General features: G+C 51.7%; 1 protein-coding gene across 6 annotated transcripts; it reads right to left on the bottom strand.

Annotated features, from left to right (window-relative positions):
- Positions 1-2,940: 2,940 nt before the first annotated feature.
- Positions 2,941-20,169, bottom strand: CACNG5 (calcium voltage-gated channel auxiliary subunit gamma 5). 6 transcript variants are annotated; one of them, XM_021537361.4, is made up of 8 exons: positions 19,688-19,843; positions 14,364-14,668; positions 10,029-10,156; positions 7,329-7,564; positions 6,709-6,795; positions 5,688-5,828; positions 4,934-5,079; positions 2,941-4,546 (listed from the first exon to the last, which is right to left on the bottom strand). In XM_021537361.4, exons 4-8 carry the CDS (start codon positions 7,522-7,524, stop codon positions 4,289-4,291), a joined length of 828 nt encoding a protein of 275 aa, XP_021393036.1. In that variant the 5' UTR covers positions 7,525-7,564; positions 10,029-10,156; positions 14,364-14,668; positions 19,688-19,843; the 3' UTR covers positions 2,941-4,288. The 6 variants fall into 6 exon arrangements, with proteins under 6 accessions (XP_021393036.1, XP_077643515.1, XP_021393050.1 ...); XM_077787389.2 differs by lacking the exon at positions 10,029-10,156 and adding an exon at positions 18,096-18,242 and having other exon boundaries at positions 19,688-19,828; XM_021537375.4 differs by lacking the exons at positions 10,029-10,156; positions 19,688-19,843 and adding an exon at positions 20,146-20,169.
- Between the last annotated feature and the right edge of the window lie 787 nt (positions 20,170-20,956).

Genomic DNA, 20,956 nt, shown 5'->3' with positions numbered 1-20,956 from the left:
TCTACACCTATTTGTGAATTTATGTATTTAATCATGGTTCTTTAAGTGTGCAAGAAAGGGCTCTGGAGCCTCAAGATGCTCCGGCAGCAACGGAAGGAGAACAAGACCCAGCACAGCCTTGTTATTCCTGGCTACTCCATTACTGCTCGTGATTGGTCTTTAATGAAGCTCTTGCATCCACACCTCATGGTCCAGTGAGGGTTGTCAGGACACTGCTAATGAGAAAATGGTCCCCCCGGGGCCCTATCACACCTGGGACCATGGGAACGTTGTGGTGTAAAGGGGGAATGAGGAGAGTCCTGGGGATGCTGGCACAGGAGCTTTCATGTCCCAGAGATATAGGCCACAAAATGCCTTTTTGGGCTTACAGAAAAGGCATTTGATTAAAAAACCCCAGACACAAAGGGGCAGTGTGGCTTGTGGGAGTTCCCTGAGATCTCAGAGCACCCAGATCCCTAGGCAGCCTCCCCTGAGCTAGGGGTTCACTCACCTCCCAAGTGCCATTCCCTCAGTCAGCATCCATCCATCCATCCATCCATCCATCCATCCATCCATCCATCATCCCTCCATCCATCCCTCCATCAATCCCTCCATCCATCCATCCATCCATCCATCCATCCATCCATCCATCCATCATCCCTCCATCCATCCATCCATCCATCCATCCATCCATCCATCCATCCATCATCCCTCCATCCATCCATCCCTCCATCCATCCCTCCATCCATCCCTCCATCATCCCTCCATCCATCCCTCCCTCCATCCATCCATCCATCCATCCATCCATCCATCCATCCATCCCTCCATCCATCCATCATCCCTCCATCCATCCATCCCTCCATCCATCCCTCCATCCATCCCTCCATCATCCCTCCATCCATCCCTCCCTCCATCCATCCATCCATCCCTCCATCCATCCCTCCATCATCCCTCCATCCATCCATCCATCCATCCATCCATCCATCCATCCATCCATCCATCCATGCCCAGGATCCACAGGACATCCCGGCTGTGGGATGGAGGTGTGTGCCTGTGTCCCTGCTGATGGCAGGGACAGAAAATCCTCCACCTGCTGCAGGCCTGAGCAGCAGCCGGAGCAGGGAACTGCAGCAGGATCAGGCTTTATTTAACTCTTATCCCAGTAACTCGCTCTGCTGCTGCAGTTCAAGGAGCTCCAGCCCTGTGCACGAAGACTCTGACACCAATTAGTCATTCATGCAAAACAAGATTTTTGTGCTTCAGTACAAACCATTTTCTGTGCAGTGTCAGACAGCAGTCACCTTCCCACGGGCCTGGGGGAGGCTTGGCTCATCCCATTGGGTGAATTTAAGGACTCATGGGGTAAAACTTCTAATTTAATTGGTAGTCTACCCTCAAAAGCCACTTTTTATTTATTGCAGTCAAAGAAACAGAGACAGAACACAGCCAGAGGGCATGACTGAAGTGGGTGGGAGAGAGACTGAAGGAGGGCACTGAGTGCTGTTCCTCAAGAAGGGATGATGTGGGGTAAAACCATGCCAGGTAATTAGAAAAGGTGATAAAATTATTAATTGGTGTCCTAGGGGGGTGCTGCATGTATTTACTAAGCATTTATTTTGGGGAGCTGCAGCTCCAGGGTGGTTCTTGGGGCAGGTGAACCTGGCAGAGTGGCTGGGCTCACCCCAGCCCCTCACCCAGGCACGGCTCTGAGGATCCAAGGCTCTGGAAAAGTTTCTCCACAGCCCACCAAGGTGTGATAACTGCATTAGGGACAGAGCAGCACCCAGAGGCACAGCCATTGCTGCCTGTGCTTTGCAAACACCACATTATCCTACCTAAAATCTGCATTTACTGAACCAACAGCAAACATTTATTTTAACAGATTTTTTTTCTGGCAGTCCTGCACATGTGCTCACTGGGTGAACTTCCAGGCTCACAAATGCAGCCACATGATGAGAATCTCTCCAATGAATTAAAATAATTACTTTTCTAATTTGCCCCTAGACTCTGCTAAACCTTCTGGGGCCTCGAGGAAGGCATGAAATTCTTCTAATTTCTTCTACTTGTGTAGGCAAACATTTAAATTTATAAAATGAATAATTCTGTATTTAATCAGTGCAAAGGAAAATTCCACTTGGGGCAGGGACATCTCATGATGCTGCACAGGATGACTCCCCAGTGTGAGGAACGTGGCCATGGGAGAGCCTTTGTAGCTCTGGCCATCAGCAGTTTTGGTGATCCTGAACATCTCCCTCCCAAGGACTGAGAACATCAGCATCCATCAAAAGTACCATGCAAAGGCAACAGCCTTTGAGCCACCAAAATTCACCAGCATCAAGCCCAGCAAACCAGATCAGCCCCTGGGAAACTCAAAACGATTGTTTGGGAACTCCAGTGGTTTTTTGGAGCCAAATTCACACTGAATATGGGGATCCTGACAGAAAAGTGATGGTTTGTCAGGCTGGGGGCAGCTGAGGACCAGCAGATTTGTTCCTGGAGAATGAGGCTGCATTGTGCTTTAGTGCTTGAACCTGCCCAGCAGCCAACCTGTCACATAGCACTTAAAAACTGGGGCTTAAGAGAGAGCACAAAAATGTTTGTGGGTCATACAGAAACTGAGGGTGAATAGAACTGTGTCTACAAAAAGATGCCCTGATTTTAAAATTTGCAAATTAGGAATCTACCCAGATATACACTAAATATGCATGACTTGCTTCTCTGGAGGAAGTGGAGAGGAGCAATCCTGCTCCAGAGCTGGCTGGATACACTCCTGCAGTGATGTCCTGTGGGACAGGTGTTGTAATGGATGCAAACAGTGATGCTGCACCAGGACTTGGCCCCTGCTTTGGAGGAGTTTCTAAATAATAAATATTTAATAGCAAATAATAAATAATAATATTAATAACAACTAAGAGGTCCAACATTCATTTGCAGTGTGCTACAAATAAGGTTAAAACTGCATATCTTCTATTTCTTTTAATTAACGGTAAGACAAAACAAGCTCAAATGTACCAAGAATGCCCAGACAGTTTTGTTTTGTAGAACAGAAATTTTCAGAAAGGTTTAAAATAAAAAGAACAGAAATAAAGCTTGGGCAAAGCTCTTTTTCCTGCAAGGTGACAAGCTGGGGCTCACTAGAGGGATCACAGCCTTTTCCTTCCCTGCCCTTTGTTTCCTATCAGTGGCAGTGGTGTTTTCCCCTGGCAGCAGGCTAAGGCCAAAATGCCAAAGCATCAAATGAAATTTTCAAACTTAAAACCTCAAAATAAACACACACACACAAAACAACAACAAAACCCCCCAAAAACCCCCAAACAAACAAACAAACAAACAAAAAGAAAAAAAAAAAAAAAAAACCAACCAAAACAGTGAATACCATTTTCTTGCCAAAATGTAAAATAAGCCAACTACTTTGTTGCAGTGGACTTGTATCAATGATCTCAGCTACATCACTTTACACAAGTTTGGGCTCTTGCCTCTCACTGAAATAACTTCTTTCCTCTAAATCCTGCATGTGTGTTTCCCATGGGAAAGGTTTAGGTTGTTTTCCACCTGATGCTGCGCTGAAATTCTCCCATTTATGCTTCAGGCTTCCTGTCTGTAGGACAGCAGAGGAAATTTGGGTGAAGTTTGGAGGCATCCCTCCAGCCCGGCTCCCCAGAGTGCCTCCAGTCTAACATGGGATATTGAAGCAACTGTTTGCAAGTGGCCATAGAGGAACAACAACCTGCTGGTGTCCAAGCCTGCTGAGGTCTCATGGAAGGATGGCTATTTCCCATTCCAGCCTGGCAGTGAGAGATACCAACCAGTAAGTGTTCAGTCAAGACAAAATCTATATTTTTCTAATGCTGGTTGTTTCTTGGAAAGTTACACAAATCTTTTATGCCTGCTGGTGCTCAGACCAGTAAATATAGAATTCAATGATACAGTCGAATGCACAAACTTTATCAGTCTACCTACCTACACCAAAAAAATACACCTTTATTTCCTTAGTTCTACTCTATTTTCTTTTTCCTGCTCTTGAGTTCAGCCCTGGATTTATCCCCCAGGCAGAACTGCTGTTTGCTCAGCGGGATGAGCCGAGAGAGGAGGACTTTGGAGAGATTCTTAGTTATGCAGGGAGGAATAAAACAACCCAAAAAACAAAGAAAGGGAAACATCCCAATTCTCTAGGTTACACTACTGGTTATATAACCAATCCCTCTGGTTATATTTACGCTCCTATAAATAGAGAATTGGCCAGAAAGAGCGGCCTGAAAAAACGACAAACGGCGTTGGGGCGCGGCGGCCGGCGGAGTGGGCGCGGGGCTCAGCACGGGGACGAGGACATCTGGTCGTAGTCGGGGCACTTGAGCAGGGCTGGGTAGTTACTGTTCATCTGCAGGGACGCCTCGCTGGAGATGTCCGAGGGGCTGCGGCCCCGCGCCCACGCGTCCGGGTGCAGGAACTGCCCCGAGTAGTCGGAGCAGTTGCTCAGGCGGGGCCGGTAGAAGCCAGGGTGGGGTCTGTACAGGTCCTCGGCCGTGTAGCGCTTCATGAACAGGTAGACAGACATCACCCCGGCACTCTGTGGGACAGAGACACGGCCTGAGGCCCTCCCCGCCCGCGGCTGCACCACCACCCCAACAGGGCAGCGCAGAAATCGCCTTTTTGTGCTGCGCTGATGCTCAAAAGCACCCGAGCGCCGTCACCTCCCTGCCCCGTGCCTGGGGTGTTGCAATGAATAACCTGGCACAACCACATCTCTCTTTTTGTGCCTGGCATCAAACTGTGATCAAATGCCCCATCAGTGCTCCAGGTTGGGATTGTCCCCCTCACATGTCCCCTTCACATTATACATTACCCCGCTACCCTCACAGCCCTCCCTTAAACCCTGTCTGAGCCCCCTTTTTGCCCACAGCCTCAGTCTGCCCACCCCTGGGAATGGGGTACACTTGTTACAGGGCGTGGGTACCTCTGTGAGAAGGAAGGAGATGGCAGAGAAGGCAAAGGACCACCCATATTTGTAATTGAAGAACGACTCCGAGTCTTTGGTCCTGTTGAGCATCTCATCGTTAATGCTGGATATGTAGAGGACCAGCCCCACCACCAGTGACAGACCTGGAGAAGGACAGTGGGAAATCCTTCAGGGATGAAGCTGCTGAAGAAGCACCTTCCTGAAGGCCTGGCTTTGAGGGAAAGTAAAAAAACTTGGGAGTGTGCTTGTATTAACTGGGAAAAGGAGCTGCCCTCCTGCTGCTCCAACCCAGGGCACTCCACTCATTCCAGCCAAACATTCCCTGCTCAGGGAAATCTGTGAGCACTGGGAGAAGAGATCTGGCTCCAGTGGGAGCTGCTTCAAAGCTCAGCTGTCACAGCTATTTGTTTAGCACTTGCACAACACCATGAATAAATCATTCACTTCTCTCATGCAGACACAGCCCAATTGAGCAGTTTGAAGTTTCAGATCTCTCCTGCGACTGATGTGCCATGAGACGTGTCCTCTCCCCCAGCACCTGCTCCTGCACGGGCTGGGGGGGCCTTTCCCCACATTTCCACAGAGCTCTGCATCCATCCCACGAGGTCTGATCAGGCTGTGGGACTGAGCTGGGAGTGATGAGTCTGACAAGGAGCCGCCAGGGCAGGTTAGGAGAGCAGCAGCAGCTACCAAAGCAAACGTGCTCCATGACCAAAGGCTGTCAAGAGAAAACCTGGCTTGCAGAACTCACCTGAGAGGATGAAGAATATCCCCGAGACAAAGGCCAGGATGGTCCTGTGAGGCCGGATGTGGCCGATGTTGCTCAGGATGAAGCCGATGAACATGAAGAAGAGGCTGACCAGAGGGAAGGGGGTGGCAGAGCGGATCATCTCTGTTGAGAGAGGAGCAGAGGGAAGTGAGAACAGCTTAATATTCCCTAAACAGTGTGAGAAATGTGCTTTGCTGGGTGAGACAGATCCAACCCTCCTGCTCAGACCATGTTGTGTCTGAATTTCTCTCCTTGCTAATGAGCTGGGTAAAACATAGAATTATGGAATCACAGTATGGTTTGAGTTGGAAGAGACCTTATGTTCCAGCTCTCTGCCATGGCAGGAATACCTTCCACTATTCCAGGTTGCTCCAGGCTCCATCCAGCCTGGCCTTGAACATTTTTAGGGATGGAGCATCCACAGACTCTCTGGGCAACCTGTGCCAGTGTCCCACCTCCATGGTGGTGACTCTGCTGATGTTTGCATTTCTGAGGGTTCCTGTGTGAAGTGTTGCATAGGAAACCATCAGAACCTGATTTTTTCTCTAGCTTCACTGCGTGTTTGCAAAACACTTCTATTTATTAATTCAGAAATGACTGCAGAATTCATCGTGAGAGCTGTGACACTCCATCCTCACTTCATCCTGCTATATAATGTGTAAAATTGCAAGGGAATAAATACAGCTGCAAATTTTGGAGAGGAGACTAAAAAGTCAAACACTTTGATAAACATTAGCGCTGAATAGCCAGTGACAGGAAACTGTACAGCTTAGAGCCTCCCTGGCCATCCTGCCATTAGAAAGGGATGTCCCCAAAAGCTTACAAGCACTCTGGGCAGGTCCCATAACAAAAAATGTAGTTGCATCATTGTGTGGCAGCGCTGTCGAGGAACTCGGAGCTTCTTTGGCAAGGACACAAAGGGGATTTCTTGGGGAGGATCCCTAGTGCTTGGGACTCGGTGATTTGCAGGATGTAAAGGGTGGAACCCCACCAAACCACTTACTCAGGACATTGATTGTGGATTCAGACGTCAGCTGGATGTTCATGGGCATGACGTATTCGATGGTGAAGCACCGGCCACGCTCCTCACCTGTGGCAGACACGGACAAAAATGTAACCTCTGAAGCCAGGAGCCATGTCAGAGCTCCTCACTTCTCCCCTGACTTTTCCAAAGCAGCTGAAACTTTGTGACATTTCAGGTTGGTCACTTTGAGATTCCTGTTCCTTTGGGTTCTATTCAACTCTGTCCTTGCAGCCAAGTTGCTTCATCAAACTTGGCACAGGCAGAGGGAATGGTCCTGCTGACCTGAATCTGAATTTTGCAGGGATGAAATGGAAAGTTTTTAGCTGCTGCCCAAGGCGTCGTGGCTGCAGCTCTGGAACAGGGCAGGGGGTCTGGCAGGGCAGCAGCAAACTCACCAAAGCCTATGTGCAAAGGCAGATTTATGCTTTGGGCTGTTAAAGTCAGGCATGAACAGATGACATTGCTTGCCAAAGGTTGTGCCTGAGTTTGGACTCAGGGATGGGCAGAGCCTCTAAAAATCCAATTATTCTTGGCCCTTTCCTGCCGGGTGGCAGTGACACACAAAAACCAAGGGGATGTTTTTGGCCAGGAGACCCTACCTGCCAGGAAGCAGACCCTCCAGAGCCCCGAGTGCAGCGAGAGCTTGATCTCGGCCGTCTGGTTTTGGGGCTGGACGATGCCCTCCTCCAGGTAGAGCCAGTAGTCGGTGCTGACGGAGATGCCCAGGAGGCCGAGGCCGCAGACGGCGAACACGCTGCTGAGCAGGGTCAGCGCCTTCCTGCTGCAGGCGCTCATCGCCACCGGCACCGGCGGCGCCGCGAGGAGCTGCCAAGCCCTGGACACGACAGAACAGTCACTGACACACCAGCGCTGGAGCCACATCCCAGCCGACTGCTGCCCCGCGCCGAGATGGGAATGGGAATGGCTCAGCATGGATGGGATGGGAATGGCACAGCACGGATGGGAATGGGAATGGCACAGCATGGATGGGAATGGGAAATGGGAATGGCACAGCATGGATGGGAATGGGAAATGGGAATGGCACAGCATGGATGGGAATGGCACAGCATGGATGGGATGGGAATGGCACAGCATGGATGGGAATAGGAAATGGCACAGCATGGATGGGAATGGGAAATGGCACAGCAAGGATGGGAATGGCACAGCATGGATGGGAATGGCACAGCATGGATGGAAATGGGAAATGGGAACAGCACAGCATGGATGGGAATGGCACAGCATGGATGGGATAGGGAATGGCACAGCATGGATGGGATAGGGAATGGCACAGCATGGATGGGAATGGCACAGCATGGATGGGAATGGGCAATGGGAATGGCACAGCATGGATGGGAATAGGAAATGGGAACGGCACAGCATGGATGGGATGGGAAATGGGAATGGCACAGCATGGATGGGAATGGGAACGGCACAGCATGGATGGGATGGAGATGGCACAGCACAGCTGGGACGGGGAATGGCACAGCATGGATGGGAATGGGAATGGCACAACATGGATGGGAATAGGAAATGGGAATGGCACAGCATGGATGGGAATGGGAATGGGAACGGGAATGGCACAGCACAGATGGGATGGGGAGTGGCACAGCACGGATGGGAATGGGAATGGCACAGCACAGATGGGATGGGGAGTGGCACAGTACGGATGGGAATGGGAATGGCACAGCACAGATGGGATGGGGAATGGCACAGCACGGATGGGAATGGGAATGGCACAGCACAGATGGGATGGGGAGTGGCACAGTATGGACAGGAATGGAAGCAGCTCCTTCCCTGGCTCCTGTTGGATTTGCTGCAGGTGAATTCCTGCTGCTCCAGCCAGAGCTGGCACTGATCCCCCCAAGGATGGAGGCAGCATCTTATCTCCCTGCAGAGCCTTATCAAGCACTGCAGACCCTGGCACAGGAGCTGCTGATGATCATGGACACCACAATCAGGGATTAACAAAGCTGCTCATAACTGCTGGACCAAGCCCAGCCCCAAGCAGCTTCCATCATCATCCCACTCCTTTCCAACACTGCCACTTTTCCACTTCCATGGTAGATCTACCAATTAGGAGATCATGCTAATTTTGCAAATGCCATGCTACATTTATGACATCATCAAATAACTTGAAGCAGAGTGGCATGACACAATAATCTGCTTTTTTTTTTGTTGTATTGCTCTTGCCAGAACTGCCACTACCCTCCCTTCTCCAAACCTGCCTTGTGCTCTGGAGGGAGGCAGGGAAATGGGGACAGAGAGCTGCAGCCAGGCCCTGGGCAAACCTTAAAGGAAAAGCTTCCCCCATCTCCATGTCACTTATGTATAGCATCTTTTTAAATTATTATTATTTTATTGCACATTTGCTACTTTGGGCAAATCAGCAGTTCCTATGGTGCCCTGCAGACTGATAAAATAGAACCAGAAATCAAAGTTCTTGGTGCAGGGGAGAAAAAGTGAAATTGGTATGGGGGGAAGGGGTGGGGGGAACCCACAGCAACACAAGATTAAAGGAATAAGAGCAAGAAGGAAAAAGATGAGTTTGAGAGATGGTCTTGTGTGGAGTAGCAAGGAGGCAGATAGTGCTACTGACTGCTGCTATAAAGGCAGAATGAATCACAGATAAGTGCCATGTCATGTATATTTTCCAAGGCCCATTTTGCTGCTATTCAGCACTGCAAGAAATAAGGAAAAGAAATCTAAATCCAGCTAGACAACAAAAGCTACTGACTTTTTTAAGCAGGCTGCAGCTTCCTTGGACTCCCCTTAGAACTGCACTGGTTTTGTTTCACACCCTCAGAAGCAGCTCCATCACTCCTGTGGTGAACAGACTCCTTGGGAGAGAAGTCCTGTTGCTATTATCACTGCAAAGGTCGTGGGTTTAGTGATTAAATCAGGAGACACAAATCCTGCCTGGACCAGGTGATGACAACTCTCTGTTCCAACACGGCCAGACTGGAGGAGGGTGTTTTTTACTAGTGCCTCTGATGCAAATAGATTATTTCTCCCTTGCTTACACAGACTCTCAGAGATGCCAAAAAGTACACAGCTTGTACTTTTACACCTGAAAGCCTCCAAGGATAATGTTGTGCCATAATTCCCTCATGGTGAAGGTGAGTATGTGATGCTGAGAGAGTTTTTTTGCTCCTCCAGCGCTCTGGGGAGCTCTGAGCTCTTGCAGTGCTCATCCCCAGCATTTCTGTCTCACAAATCCACAGCACCAGCTCCCCACACCCATCCTGGGTTGTGTTTGCAGCAGTTTCATTTGGATTAACATGAAGGAAACTTGTAGTTACCGTGGAGTCCAAAGAAAGGCATTTCCTGAACAGATGCAGCATCCAAGGTCTGTGTGCCCCTCCAGCTCACTGCTCAGGGCATCAGTATGAGAGAAAAGCAGGGAATGGTGCTGGAAGAGTATCAAATTCTTGAGTGAAAGACAGAGAAGGAGAGAGAGTCTTTAATTATGGGATGTGACCCTGAGTCCAAAGCAGGCAGCACATCTTGGTAGGAAGCAGATGTACTCGCACCCTCAAGCGCTGCACAGCTTTGACAATTCCCTTCCATATGAAATTAAAGATTTGGCTCTTCCTACGTTCACACTGTGCCTTTTCCCAGAAGGTTCCAACCTACAGGAAGGGGATTGCTGTCTCCAGAGAGTCCAAAAAAGTGCTCCAGCTCACACTCCTGCAAGCTTTCCCTCTACCTTTGGCTTTGCTAACCAGCCTCATTTTCGATGTTATTTAATACTCAAGAAAAGTAGGATGTGCTCCCAGGAGAAATACCTCCTGCTAGGGGAGCAAGGAGCCAAGCACTGAGAGGATGCTCAGATTTTTTTCCCCTGAAGAATTAGGAGCCTCCTATGGTGGCTGTGGGGCAGAGAAGCACATCAGCCCTGCACCTGCCATTTCCCATCTCTATGGATTCCCATTGGATTCAGCAATCAAACAGCCAAAACACTCCTCTGGCTCACCCATTCTTCTCCCTAGCTCAGCCAGAGCCATATTTTCTAGCTGCTGCCTCAAAATGAACAGCATTTACTACAGGGTGTCTCATCCCTCTTGGCATTTTGGTGCCAAAATGGTAGAAGGAACTGCAATCTATTCTTGGCTCATGTATCATCAACAACCATCCTCCCTGCACATTTTAGCTAATAACAAGACAAAAATCATAGTAAAGAGTATGTGAAGGTCCAGATAAAGACACTTAGAGGGGAGTAATGAAGTATTTCCTGTGATTTGCTGTCCACCAACATCAGGCACTGGAAAATAGACCCATTTGGGCTCATTTCTGTTGGTGTGACGTGAGCAGCAGGGACAGGAGCCGGGCGTCGGAGCTGCACCTCTCAATTGCCTCATTCCTTTCCCTCTCACACTTCAATTTCATAAAATCATGGATGTGTTAGAGACTGGTGCCTATTTCTGCCTCGCTGGCACATAGAATTCAACCTGATGTGATGGGGAACAGGGGTAGGGGTGGTGCAGAACATCTGCCTGAAACAAACCTTCCCCAGGTCCAGCGCCTGCAGGATTCACAGGGCTCCCAAGTGGAAGGGTTTTCAAGGACAAGAACAGGAGCTGGCTTGATTATCAGGAAGGATTTAATCCACAGTGACCTTTATCAATTGTATTATGCTTCCTATGGCTGTTTGGTTTCCAACAGGAGTTGGATTTTAAATTAAATGAATAGAGTCCCAACGATTTCCAGGAAATAGAACCTTAGAACTGCTCCTGCTCCTTCCATCATGCTGTGCATCCTGGTAGTAGTCCAGGGAAAAATAAAGGCAGTCTGCAACATAATCTGCAGTCTTTGTAATGAATTTCTCCTTGCCTTGGAGCAACAGTTGCTGATGGAAACAGCACATGGCCCTTGCTGGGCCTGAATCCTTTAGGAAATGAAATGAGCACTGCCTTTGATTCTAACGCAGTTCACCCAGATTTGGGGTAAGTCCTTACCTGATGCTCCACAGTCACAAAAGGAAATATCCTGGGCAGATTTCTGAGCCCACATCTGTGGCCTAATGCCAAGCATCAGCCACTGCTCTGGGCTGTGTGGGTGGGCTGAGAAAAATGAATATATCACTGGTCAGCTGCCTGGACAGGATGGGTCACCTCAATAAATCACTGCTCTGGGTTCACCAGAAAACAGCAGCTCCCTCCTGCCCTGGGTAAAGGCAGAAGGAGCAGGGCCAAGCCATTGATTTTTATGTGACATCATTTCCAATTTCCTGACATTTGGGAGGAAGAGAAGCACTGCCAAGCTTATCAGAGCAGACAGGAGGGAAGGGTTTGTTTGTGGAGGGGTGCTGAGGTCCAGGACAAGCCTGGTGGCCTGTGGCTGTGAATACCTGGTCCATGCTGTAAGCCAAGGGCCATGGGAAATCAGAGATTCAGCCATGGATCTGGAGCAGTGGGAGAGGCTGAGCAGAACATACAGGAGAAGGAATGAAGCCAGTGAAAGGGGAGTAGGAAACCCTCTGAGTGAGCAATGGATGTACAAAGAGCACCAGGACCTGGGTAGGAGCAATCAAATGCTGGAGATCGTGAGCAGTGATGGAGCTGAACTGAAAGGACCAGATCCCACTAAACTGCAAGAAGAAATTGGGCTGGCTAAAAATAAAGGGCCTTTGAGCAGTGTGATCTCTTCCTCAGGACACAACGCAGGCCATGGATGTGTGAAAAAAAAAAAAAAATAGGTCAAGGAGAGCAGCTCTTTCAGGGTAAAACTTCTCAGAGTTGGCAGTGCTTAGGCAGGCAGGACTGTGCCCAGGCCACCACTGCACTGCCACCCTCCTTCAGACAGCACAACTCACCCTGGCTCCCTCAGGGGCAGAGCCAGGAAAGGCTGGTTTGGTCATTAATAACCCTGGTGGAATAGAATGATCCCACCGAGCTCTTGGAGCACCCAAATTCTTCAGTCCCAAAACAGGGTGTGAAGGATGCAGCCCGAGGGCAGCTGAACTGGTGCTCTTTGGGTTGGCAGAGAAGGCTGGACCAGTGTGAGGAGCACACAGGGAGCTGACTTTAACCACAGCTGAGGAGAGGAAGAGGAGGAGATGGTGAGGGCAGCACCCAGAGCTCCATCTGGGATCACAGGAGAAGCAGCTGCACAAACCTGACCTGGGAAACTGGGCAGCTGGGAAAGGTAGTTCTGGTTTTGGAATTACTGCTTGGGAAGAAATAGTCCCTCCTGAAGCTTGGAAAAGGTGTGCTGCAGGCAGGAGAGGAGCACAGGGCTGCTCTGCTTCCACACAATAGCTGAAGAGAGCACAGATGGCTGCAGAGAAAAGCAACGTCTCCTGCTTTTCCTCGAGAAGGAAACTTCCAAAGAGGATATGGGTTGGAGCTGGCCCACGGGGTTCAGGTGCCCTGTCCTGGGCTGCTGGCACCCACTGCCTCTCCTGGCACATGGGGAGACTGAAATCCATCAGGGCAGCTCTAAGAGCTGCATTAGTGCCACACAGAAATGTCAGCTCCATTTCTGAGACCAAAACTACGTGTTGGAAAAATTAAGTGCAGAAATAAATCTTTTTGACGTGGAGGAGGTTTAGCCTGATATTAAGAAATAAAACAGCCCATCTCATGGCAGTTTGAACAAGGGCTTGTCACTGTGACTATGAGCAAACAAACTTCAAAAGGATCAATACTGGGCTTGAAAGCTTCCCCTCAGCTGGGAGCAGCAGCGCGGCGCTGCCATTACTGACACACAGACACGGCAGCCTGGATCAATGGGCACACAGGCTCTCCAGGGAGGCTTTAAAAATAAATAAATGAATAAAAAGAAGGCTGGTTATGAGTTATTTAATCCCAGATTGAGCCACAGCAACAACAAACCTATTAATTCTGTGCTTGTCATCACACACCAGGAGCACCTGATAAATAATCAGTAAGAAACCACATGTGAGATCACACACTGCAAGGCTCACCCACTAACTGATTTTGGTAATGATATTACTTGGGATTGTCTCTCTTAAATTTGACTTACATATTTTTTCTGTGAAGTCCTCTTTTCCCTAGCACTTCCTGTGCTTCATTTCTTGCCAGAGTTATTTTTTGCAGTTTGGTGTAAAAATCTGGCTGTGGCAGTGCAAGTGTGATGGAAATGCTGTATAGAAAGCACCATAACTTGAATTTCCAAGGCTGACCCACTTCCCTCTCTTTCTTTATCTCACAGCAGCCTTTTTGCTGTGGACTGCTCAAAACCTGACCTTTTGCCTGGGTCAGGTTTGCAGAGGGTTGTTACTGATAACTCAGCCCACCTCAGCTCCAGCAGCAAATAGAAGGAGATCAAATGATATTCCCAAGGTCGAAGGAGAAGGTACTGAGATTTCTTTCCCACCCCAGCCCTCAAAGCAGACCCTTTCCCAAACTGGGCACCTGTGCCACGCTGCTGCACTCGCTGGAGTGATGGCACTGCTCCAGCTCTTTCACAATAATGGCTTGGGATGAACCCAGCAGCTTCCACAAATAAAATCATCCACCAAGCAGCCCTGATGGTCCTGGTTCACAGGCTGCTGGCGCACAGCCAGCCTCATTCACATGGTCCTTCTGGATCCACAGATATCCCCCACAAAACTTTTATAGAGCCCATCCCACCCATGTGTCTCCTTTTTCCCTGGTGGCTCAGGCTCTTACCTCTGTTAGCCCCAGCTGAAGCGATGCTTTGGCAAGTGGAGAAGGTGTGATGGGGCTGCAGGTGGGAAGAGCAGCTCTGGCAGATCAGCTGCAAGGATGAGGCTCCTCACTGGAGGCTTCAGCTGCCGGATGGTCTGGGAGGAGCTGGGAGTGGGATGGCTTTGGAAACTGGCAGGACCTGAAGGGAGGGCACAGCCTCAGCTCTCCCCCTCTGACTGACCCACGGGAGGGCTGCAGGGTGCTGGGGCACAGGGACAGGCAGATGGCAGGCAGGTCTCTGCATCCACGTGCTGGCAGCTCCTGCCCTGGGGTGTTGTAGAAAAGCATTACACAAAGTGCATTTCTCGAGAGGGAAACAGGAGCTAAAGCTCTGAGCTTGCAATATTGCCCACACACCCTGGTCCAGCTCTCCAGGCCTAACCTAAATATATCTGTTCAAAGTTTACAACCCTAACAATAGCTGAGCCCTGCCCTTTGCAGAGCTCTTCCCAAAGCCCTCTCTCTCTACCAAATCTGACACAGAATTCTCCTGCTCGCAGTGTCAGAACGCTCACAGTCAGGGACCTGAGCCCAACTGCTAGTTTCAATACCCTACAAAAAGCTACAAAAGCAGAGTGAAAGAGGGAAATATCTAATGGTGCAAAGCAAACCAGCTGGGGACTGTGCTAGAGGAGCTGCAGAAACCTCGCTGCCATGGGAGCTGTGCCTGCCCATTAACCTCTGCCTGAGGTGCATTGTGGCTGGTATTTAGATCCCAAAGGCAGGAACTGCAGTACCCCAACGATCCAGTGACCCTGCTCAGGCTGCAGCACCGTGCTGCCTTCTGCTCTCCTCGGCTGGCACAGGGACAGAGCCAGGGATGAGGGAGAGCAGCTGGCTCAGCTGTGCCCATCCACTCACTGCAGCACAAGCTTGGGCTGCTCTGGTGGGCTATTAACAAGCTGACCCCTTTCACTTCCAAGTATCGTTCAAGTCGGCATGAAGTTCTGTAAGAGCCTTGTAGATTAAAAAGGGGAGAATAATCCTCTTCCTTGCAGCTTTTCAAGGTTTCTGTGTGGTTCCAGCACAAGGCAGGTTATGACTGAAGTACTCCAACCCCACTCTGTAAGATATTGATGTTGTTTTGAACTGAAGTGGGTGTGAGCAGAGCCCCCAAATTCAGTGCAAGCACTTCAAGGGCTGTCCATGAAATGTCTCTGGGCTATAAACATTCCCTGCTGTGGAAGGTCTGAGAAAAGCCCCAGGTACAGCCCGAGCTCAGGAGCTGAGGCTGCTCAGCAGAGAGGGGCCAACACCCCCTTCCTTCTTTTCCCCTTAATAATCAGTGCATGACAGCTTGAGCTAAATAAAGCTTGCTAGGAGGTAAAAATAGCATCAAGAGCTAATTAAAGCTCTTGCACTCCCTGTGTCTGTGGGTACCTGAGCTGGGGAGGCAGAAGCCACAGCTCTTCCCCCACTCCCACTCTTCTCACCAGTGCTGGCAGCTGGAGGGGCTTCATGAACATTTTCAGAGTGATGAATGAGAGAAAGGCAGAAATCCCCCGAGGGCCTGGGCTCTGTGAGCACTGAGGGCTGCAGAGCAGTGGCACTTTGGGCTGGCAGCACGTGCTGCCCACGGCTGCAGGGACCTGCGTCCCCTCGGCGTGATTAAGGATGATGGATGGAGGGAGCAGTGCCTCGTTAGCCAGGAGTCTGCATTCCCTCTCCCCTGCTTAGAAACCAGCTCCACTGCAAAGCCTCTGAGCAGCGAAACGATGGCAGAAAGTGCACAGGGGCTGTGTCAGCCACACCTCTGGCAAACCCGGTGACACTCGTGGCTGCCACTCTACCCAGTGACCAAGGCCAGCAGCTGCTCCAACTGGCTTTGCCCTGGCATTTTGGGAAGCTGTTGGTGATGTCTTCATGCACGACTCCCCAGGTCTGACACTGAGCAGCCACTAAAGTTTGGTCCCATTTTCGCATCAGAAAGGTCTTTATGTAGCTCGTTGGGTTTCATAATTAGTAATATTAATGTACATAACATGTATTTATACATCGCTGGAGGTGCTAAACTTTCTACCACTCAGATTTTAGCAAGATTTGTTACCAGTTCCAGTATTTAATAGGGCAGACAGGGCTGGAAAAGCCATGCATGAGGTGGAGCAGCCTGAGAACAGGCACAGGCACCACGGGCTGGTCAGGAGGCCCTGGGCTCACCTGTCCTGCTCAGCACAGGGAAGTGCAGCCACATCCTGGGAAAGTCTGTGGGAACAGGCAGGGAATGGACTTGGTCTCACTCTTCTCCACCCTTCCCCAGGCCAGCACCTCTTCCCAGGTGAAACCTGGCCTGGCTGTGTGTGCCTGGTCTCTGCCTGTGCCCCTCTCCCGTTCCCTTTGTACCCACCCGGCAGCACCTCTCCTGCCACCTACACCCGACCTGATATTCCCAGCCAGAGCTGCTGCAAGGAAAAAGAACATCTGCCATCACCATTTTGTGTCTCCTGGGAAGGAGCCAGGGCCACCTGTAGAGCTTTGAGGCAGGTCCTGCCCTGGCAGACCTGAGCCTCTGCTCCCTGAGGATGGGGATGTCATCAGGAAGCACTGGATGGGCACTGGGTGGGAAAATGAATTTTCCACAAGTTGTCCTGGGTCAGTGGATGCAGCTGCTGTGCTGCTCCAATAATGCCCTCAGTGCAGCCTTGACATGGCTCTAGCAAGATTTTTCACTGATAAGCAATATCTCTCCCATTAATAAAAGAAAAACTGTAATTCCTGTCTTCCTAAAAGACCCCACACAAACTCCACTCATCTGTGACCACTGACATCAGGCCAACATCTGAGCCTGATGAAGGCATGTGTGTTGTCCTTTCACAAATTCCATTTTGCCAGTAAATATTTTACTACAAATATTAGAAGTTGTGGCTCTACAGCTTTAACAATCAGTGTGACTTTTAACACCCAACCATCTTTCTAGAACACACCTAGAACCCAAACTGTCTTTAATTTCAGTGAGATTAAGATCTCCACATAACTAGATGATGGGGTCTAGGTCAAAAGTTACTTAAAAAATGCCATGTTAAACCCAGGGGTTTAAAACTCAGGGGTTTAAATCTTCCTAGCTGATCTAGGGAAAGCTCCTGGTGCTCACTCCAGCCTCGCACAGCTCACTGATACCATTGAAATCTCTGCAGGCTTTTGCATTATTTCTCTTTTGTATTTTATATTCCCTCCCCTCTCCATAAATAAAGCTGAACCTGCAAAAGCTGTGCTATGGATGCTGCCAGGTGGAAATCCATTCAGCTCAATGAATATATTCAACAGCTGCAAGAATACAGCAAGGGATCGGAGGAACCTCCACGCAGAGGCATTTCTGTCCCTGGATGTCACCTGGGGCAGCCTGGGGGCAAGGAGTGATGGCACAGGACGGGCTGCTGGGAGCCAGTCTCCTGCCCTTGGGCTTTGTACGTGGGTCCCGACATGACAGACTGAAATGTGCTGCTCCAACAGTGGCAGAGGAGCCTCTGGAAGGAGCCCAGACACGAGGCACTTGTGAAACCAAAGGGCAGCAGTGATGGAAACACAGGAATGCTCCTCCAGCAAAGCTGCCAGCCTGGGTCATGCCACCAGCACTCGCTGCTGCTGCAGGAAACTCAGCAGAAATTCTCTTCTTTAGGTGAAATAGCTTTTGCAGTGCTCTGGCTGAAGCTGTGCTGTTTTCAGGGAATGCTCTTGCTGCCCTTTCCAAAGGCTCACCTGTACCGTGCAGGCAGCCAGCAGCTCTGAGAGCTCCTCTCGCCCAGGGGGATTTGGGGGACACAGGGACACGGCGGTGACAGCGCTGCCGAGGCCAGACCCGCTCCGGGGCACCCCGAGGAGCTCCTGAAGCCCCAGCCCGCAAAGCTGCAAAGAGCATCCCGCGTCAGGCAGGGGCTGATGAAGTTCCGCGAGCATCCGGCAATTAATCAAGAGCCAAAAGCCGTGTCAGAGCCTCCCTGCTCGCCGCGGTGGCTGAGCCACCACATCTCACATCATCTCACATCTCACATCATCTCACATCATCTCACATCATCTCACATCTCACATTATCTCACATCTCTCATCTCACATCTCAACTCACCACCATCCCCGGGCTGTGGATAAGGAGCTCGTGGAGTGAGGACAGGCTCCACGTCCCCGTTCCCTGTTCATATGGTAACACACGATCCAGCCCTTCCCCTCAGCCCCGGCACTTCACTTCACTTAAGAAGCAGGTCAGGTTTTTCTCAGATAGCCTCGCTCAATTCTCACTCCCCTCTCCAAGGGGTTTGCTACACTGGAAAACATTCGCAGCCTGATTTCATATTCCCTGGGAAAAATCCACATCCGTTCCTCAGCAGAACGTTCCAAACTCGCCGCTGAGGACGGGGATGCTCTCAGCGCCCGAGCCATGGACTCTGTGAGAGCAGCCTGCGGGGGGAGAGCCCAGGGACGAGAGCTCAGGGAAGGAGCGCCGGGATTCTCCGGCTTCCCCGCGCTCGGATCCTTCCGTCGGGAATCGGGCGAAGTCAAACGCCGCCACCCGAGCGGTGCCAGCCCCGGGCAGGGCACAGGGGCACCTCACCCGGGCAGGACACACGGACACCTCACCCGGGCAGGACACACGGGCACCTCACCCGGGCAGGACACACAGACACCTCACCCGGGCAGGACACACGGACACCTCACCCGGGCAGGACACAGGGGCACCTCACCCGGGCAGGACACAGGGGCACCTCACCCGGGCAGGGCACAGGGGCACCTCACCCGGGCAGGGCACACGGGCACCTCACCCGGGCAGGACACAGGGACACCTCACCCGGGCAGGACACACGGACACCTCACCCGGGCAGGACACAGGGACACCTCACCCGGGCAGGGCAGAGGGGCTCCTCACCCGGGCAGGGCAGAGGGGCACCTCACCCGGGCAGGACACACAGACACCTCACCCGGGCAGGACACACGGACACCTCACCCGGGCAGGACACACGGACACCTCACCCGGGCAGCTCCGCGGCTCCGGCCGCGCCCGCCGGGGCTCGCTGCGCTCCGGGGCCGCGCTGGGATGCGGCGGATGCTGCCCGGGGCGGTGCCCGCGCCGCTTCCCACTCCAGAGGGAATACGGAAAGCACAGGGATACTGCCCTGAGCCCTGCGGCTCCGCACCCTGATCCCTCTTCCCTCGCCTTTAAACTTTCAGGGCTTTACATCCGATGGGGAGCCCCCACGAAGCCACCTCCTGGGCCGTCCCCCCCCGCTCCCGGGGCAGCCTGGCCCGGACACGGGAAGGAGCCGCAGCCTCGCCCTCCCCACGCCAGTCCCGGCACTCACCGGCCCCGCGGGGGCTGCTCCGGGCGGGACGCGGCCGCGGCCCCGGGGATGCTCCGCTCCGCGCCGCGCCGGGAGAGCCCGGGGAGGAGAGGGCATCACATGGCGCCGGCGGGGCCAGCCCACCTCTCCCTCCCCTCCATGCCCCCGTTCCCTCCCTCCCTTCATCCCTCCTTCCCCTTCTCCATCCTCCCCTTCTTCCCTCCCCCTTTCTCCATCCGCCCCTTCTTCCTCTCTACCCCCCACCCTCCGCTCACTTCCCTCTATCCCCCCTTTCCCTGTTCCTGCCTCTCCCCCTTTCTCTGTATTTCCTCACTTTCTCTCCATTCCCCGCTTTTTTCCTCCTTTCCCTTCTCCTGCTCCCACCCATCTGTGCCCAGTCCCTGTGACTGCCACTGGGAGCCAGCCCTGCTCCTGCCCCTCTGCGCCTCCTCCCTCCCTGCCCCGCACAGCTGCAGAACCTCTGCTCCAGGCGCTGGGGAGGCTGCGCTTCCCGGGACAGCCCCTTCGGGAGCTGGGCAGGGGGAGCTGGCTCCAGCAGCACGGTGGAACGCACAGCTAAGGACACAGCGGGGAGGGCTGCAGGCAGCAAGCCCAGCGTGCTGGACAGAGCCAGCTTGGCAGCGAGAGAGCCAGGGCTAGAGGAGAGAGGGACACAGGGGCAGATGCTGTGGGCTCTGGAAACCCCTGCCAGACTGGGTGATTCAGCCAAAGCACATCGAAAATGAGAGGCAGGACCAAAAAGAAGGAGACAACTCCATGGAGGTGTCCAGCAATGGGACACTTCCTTGGATAGTGCAGGAAGGACAAGCAAAGGGTCACACACCATGCAGGAACTGCTGCAGGAGGTGCCAGCCCAGGAGCAGGGCCCAGGGAACTCATGGACTCCATCCCAGCACCTGGAGCTTGGGAAATGGAAATATCTGCAGGGACAGCTCATTCTCTGCAGGGGCTTTGCTCACACACCACAGTCCCCAGCTCCCTGCCTAAAACGTGCTGCATCTTTGCCGAGGCGTCCCCAGTTAGCAAAACAGGGCTGCTTTAAATAGAAAAAACTCAAAATAAAGTGAGATCTGAGATGCGGAGGAGGTGTTGTTGGGTGGCTTGTTTGGAATCAATGGAGCCGTGTGCTCAGGCTTGGTGAGCTCTGTTTGATTTACAGAAAGAACAGAAGCTGATGCAGATGTGGAGGTTTGGGTTTCTTCAACCAGAATGTGGTAGAGCCCAAAATAGGCAAGTTCCAGATCCAGACTGGTAGAAAACTGCCTCCCA

The sequence above is a fragment of the Lonchura striata genome, chromosome 18, assembly GCF_050655825.1.
Source record: "Lonchura striata isolate lonStrDom1 chromosome 18, ASM5065582v1, whole genome shotgun sequence".
NCBI lineage: Eukaryota > Metazoa > Chordata > Aves > Passeriformes > Estrildidae > Lonchura > Lonchura striata.
Note: the sequence above shows the minus strand (reverse complement) of the source record. Positions and strands in the feature narration are given on the sequence as shown.

Coding starts and splice junctions, on each gene's coding strand:
- CACNG5 (XM_021537375.4), bottom strand. CDS start 7,524: ATGAGCGCCTGCAGCAGGAAGGCGCTGACCCTGCTCAGCAGCGTGTTC. Junction 5,829..6,708: donor ATCCACAATCAATGTCCTGA/GTAAGTGGTTTG, acceptor CTCTCTCAACAG/AGATGATCCGCTCTGCCACC. Junction 5,080..5,687: donor GATATTCTTCATCCTCTCAG/GTGAGTTCTGCA, acceptor GTCCTTCTCCAG/GTCTGTCACTGGTGGTGGGG.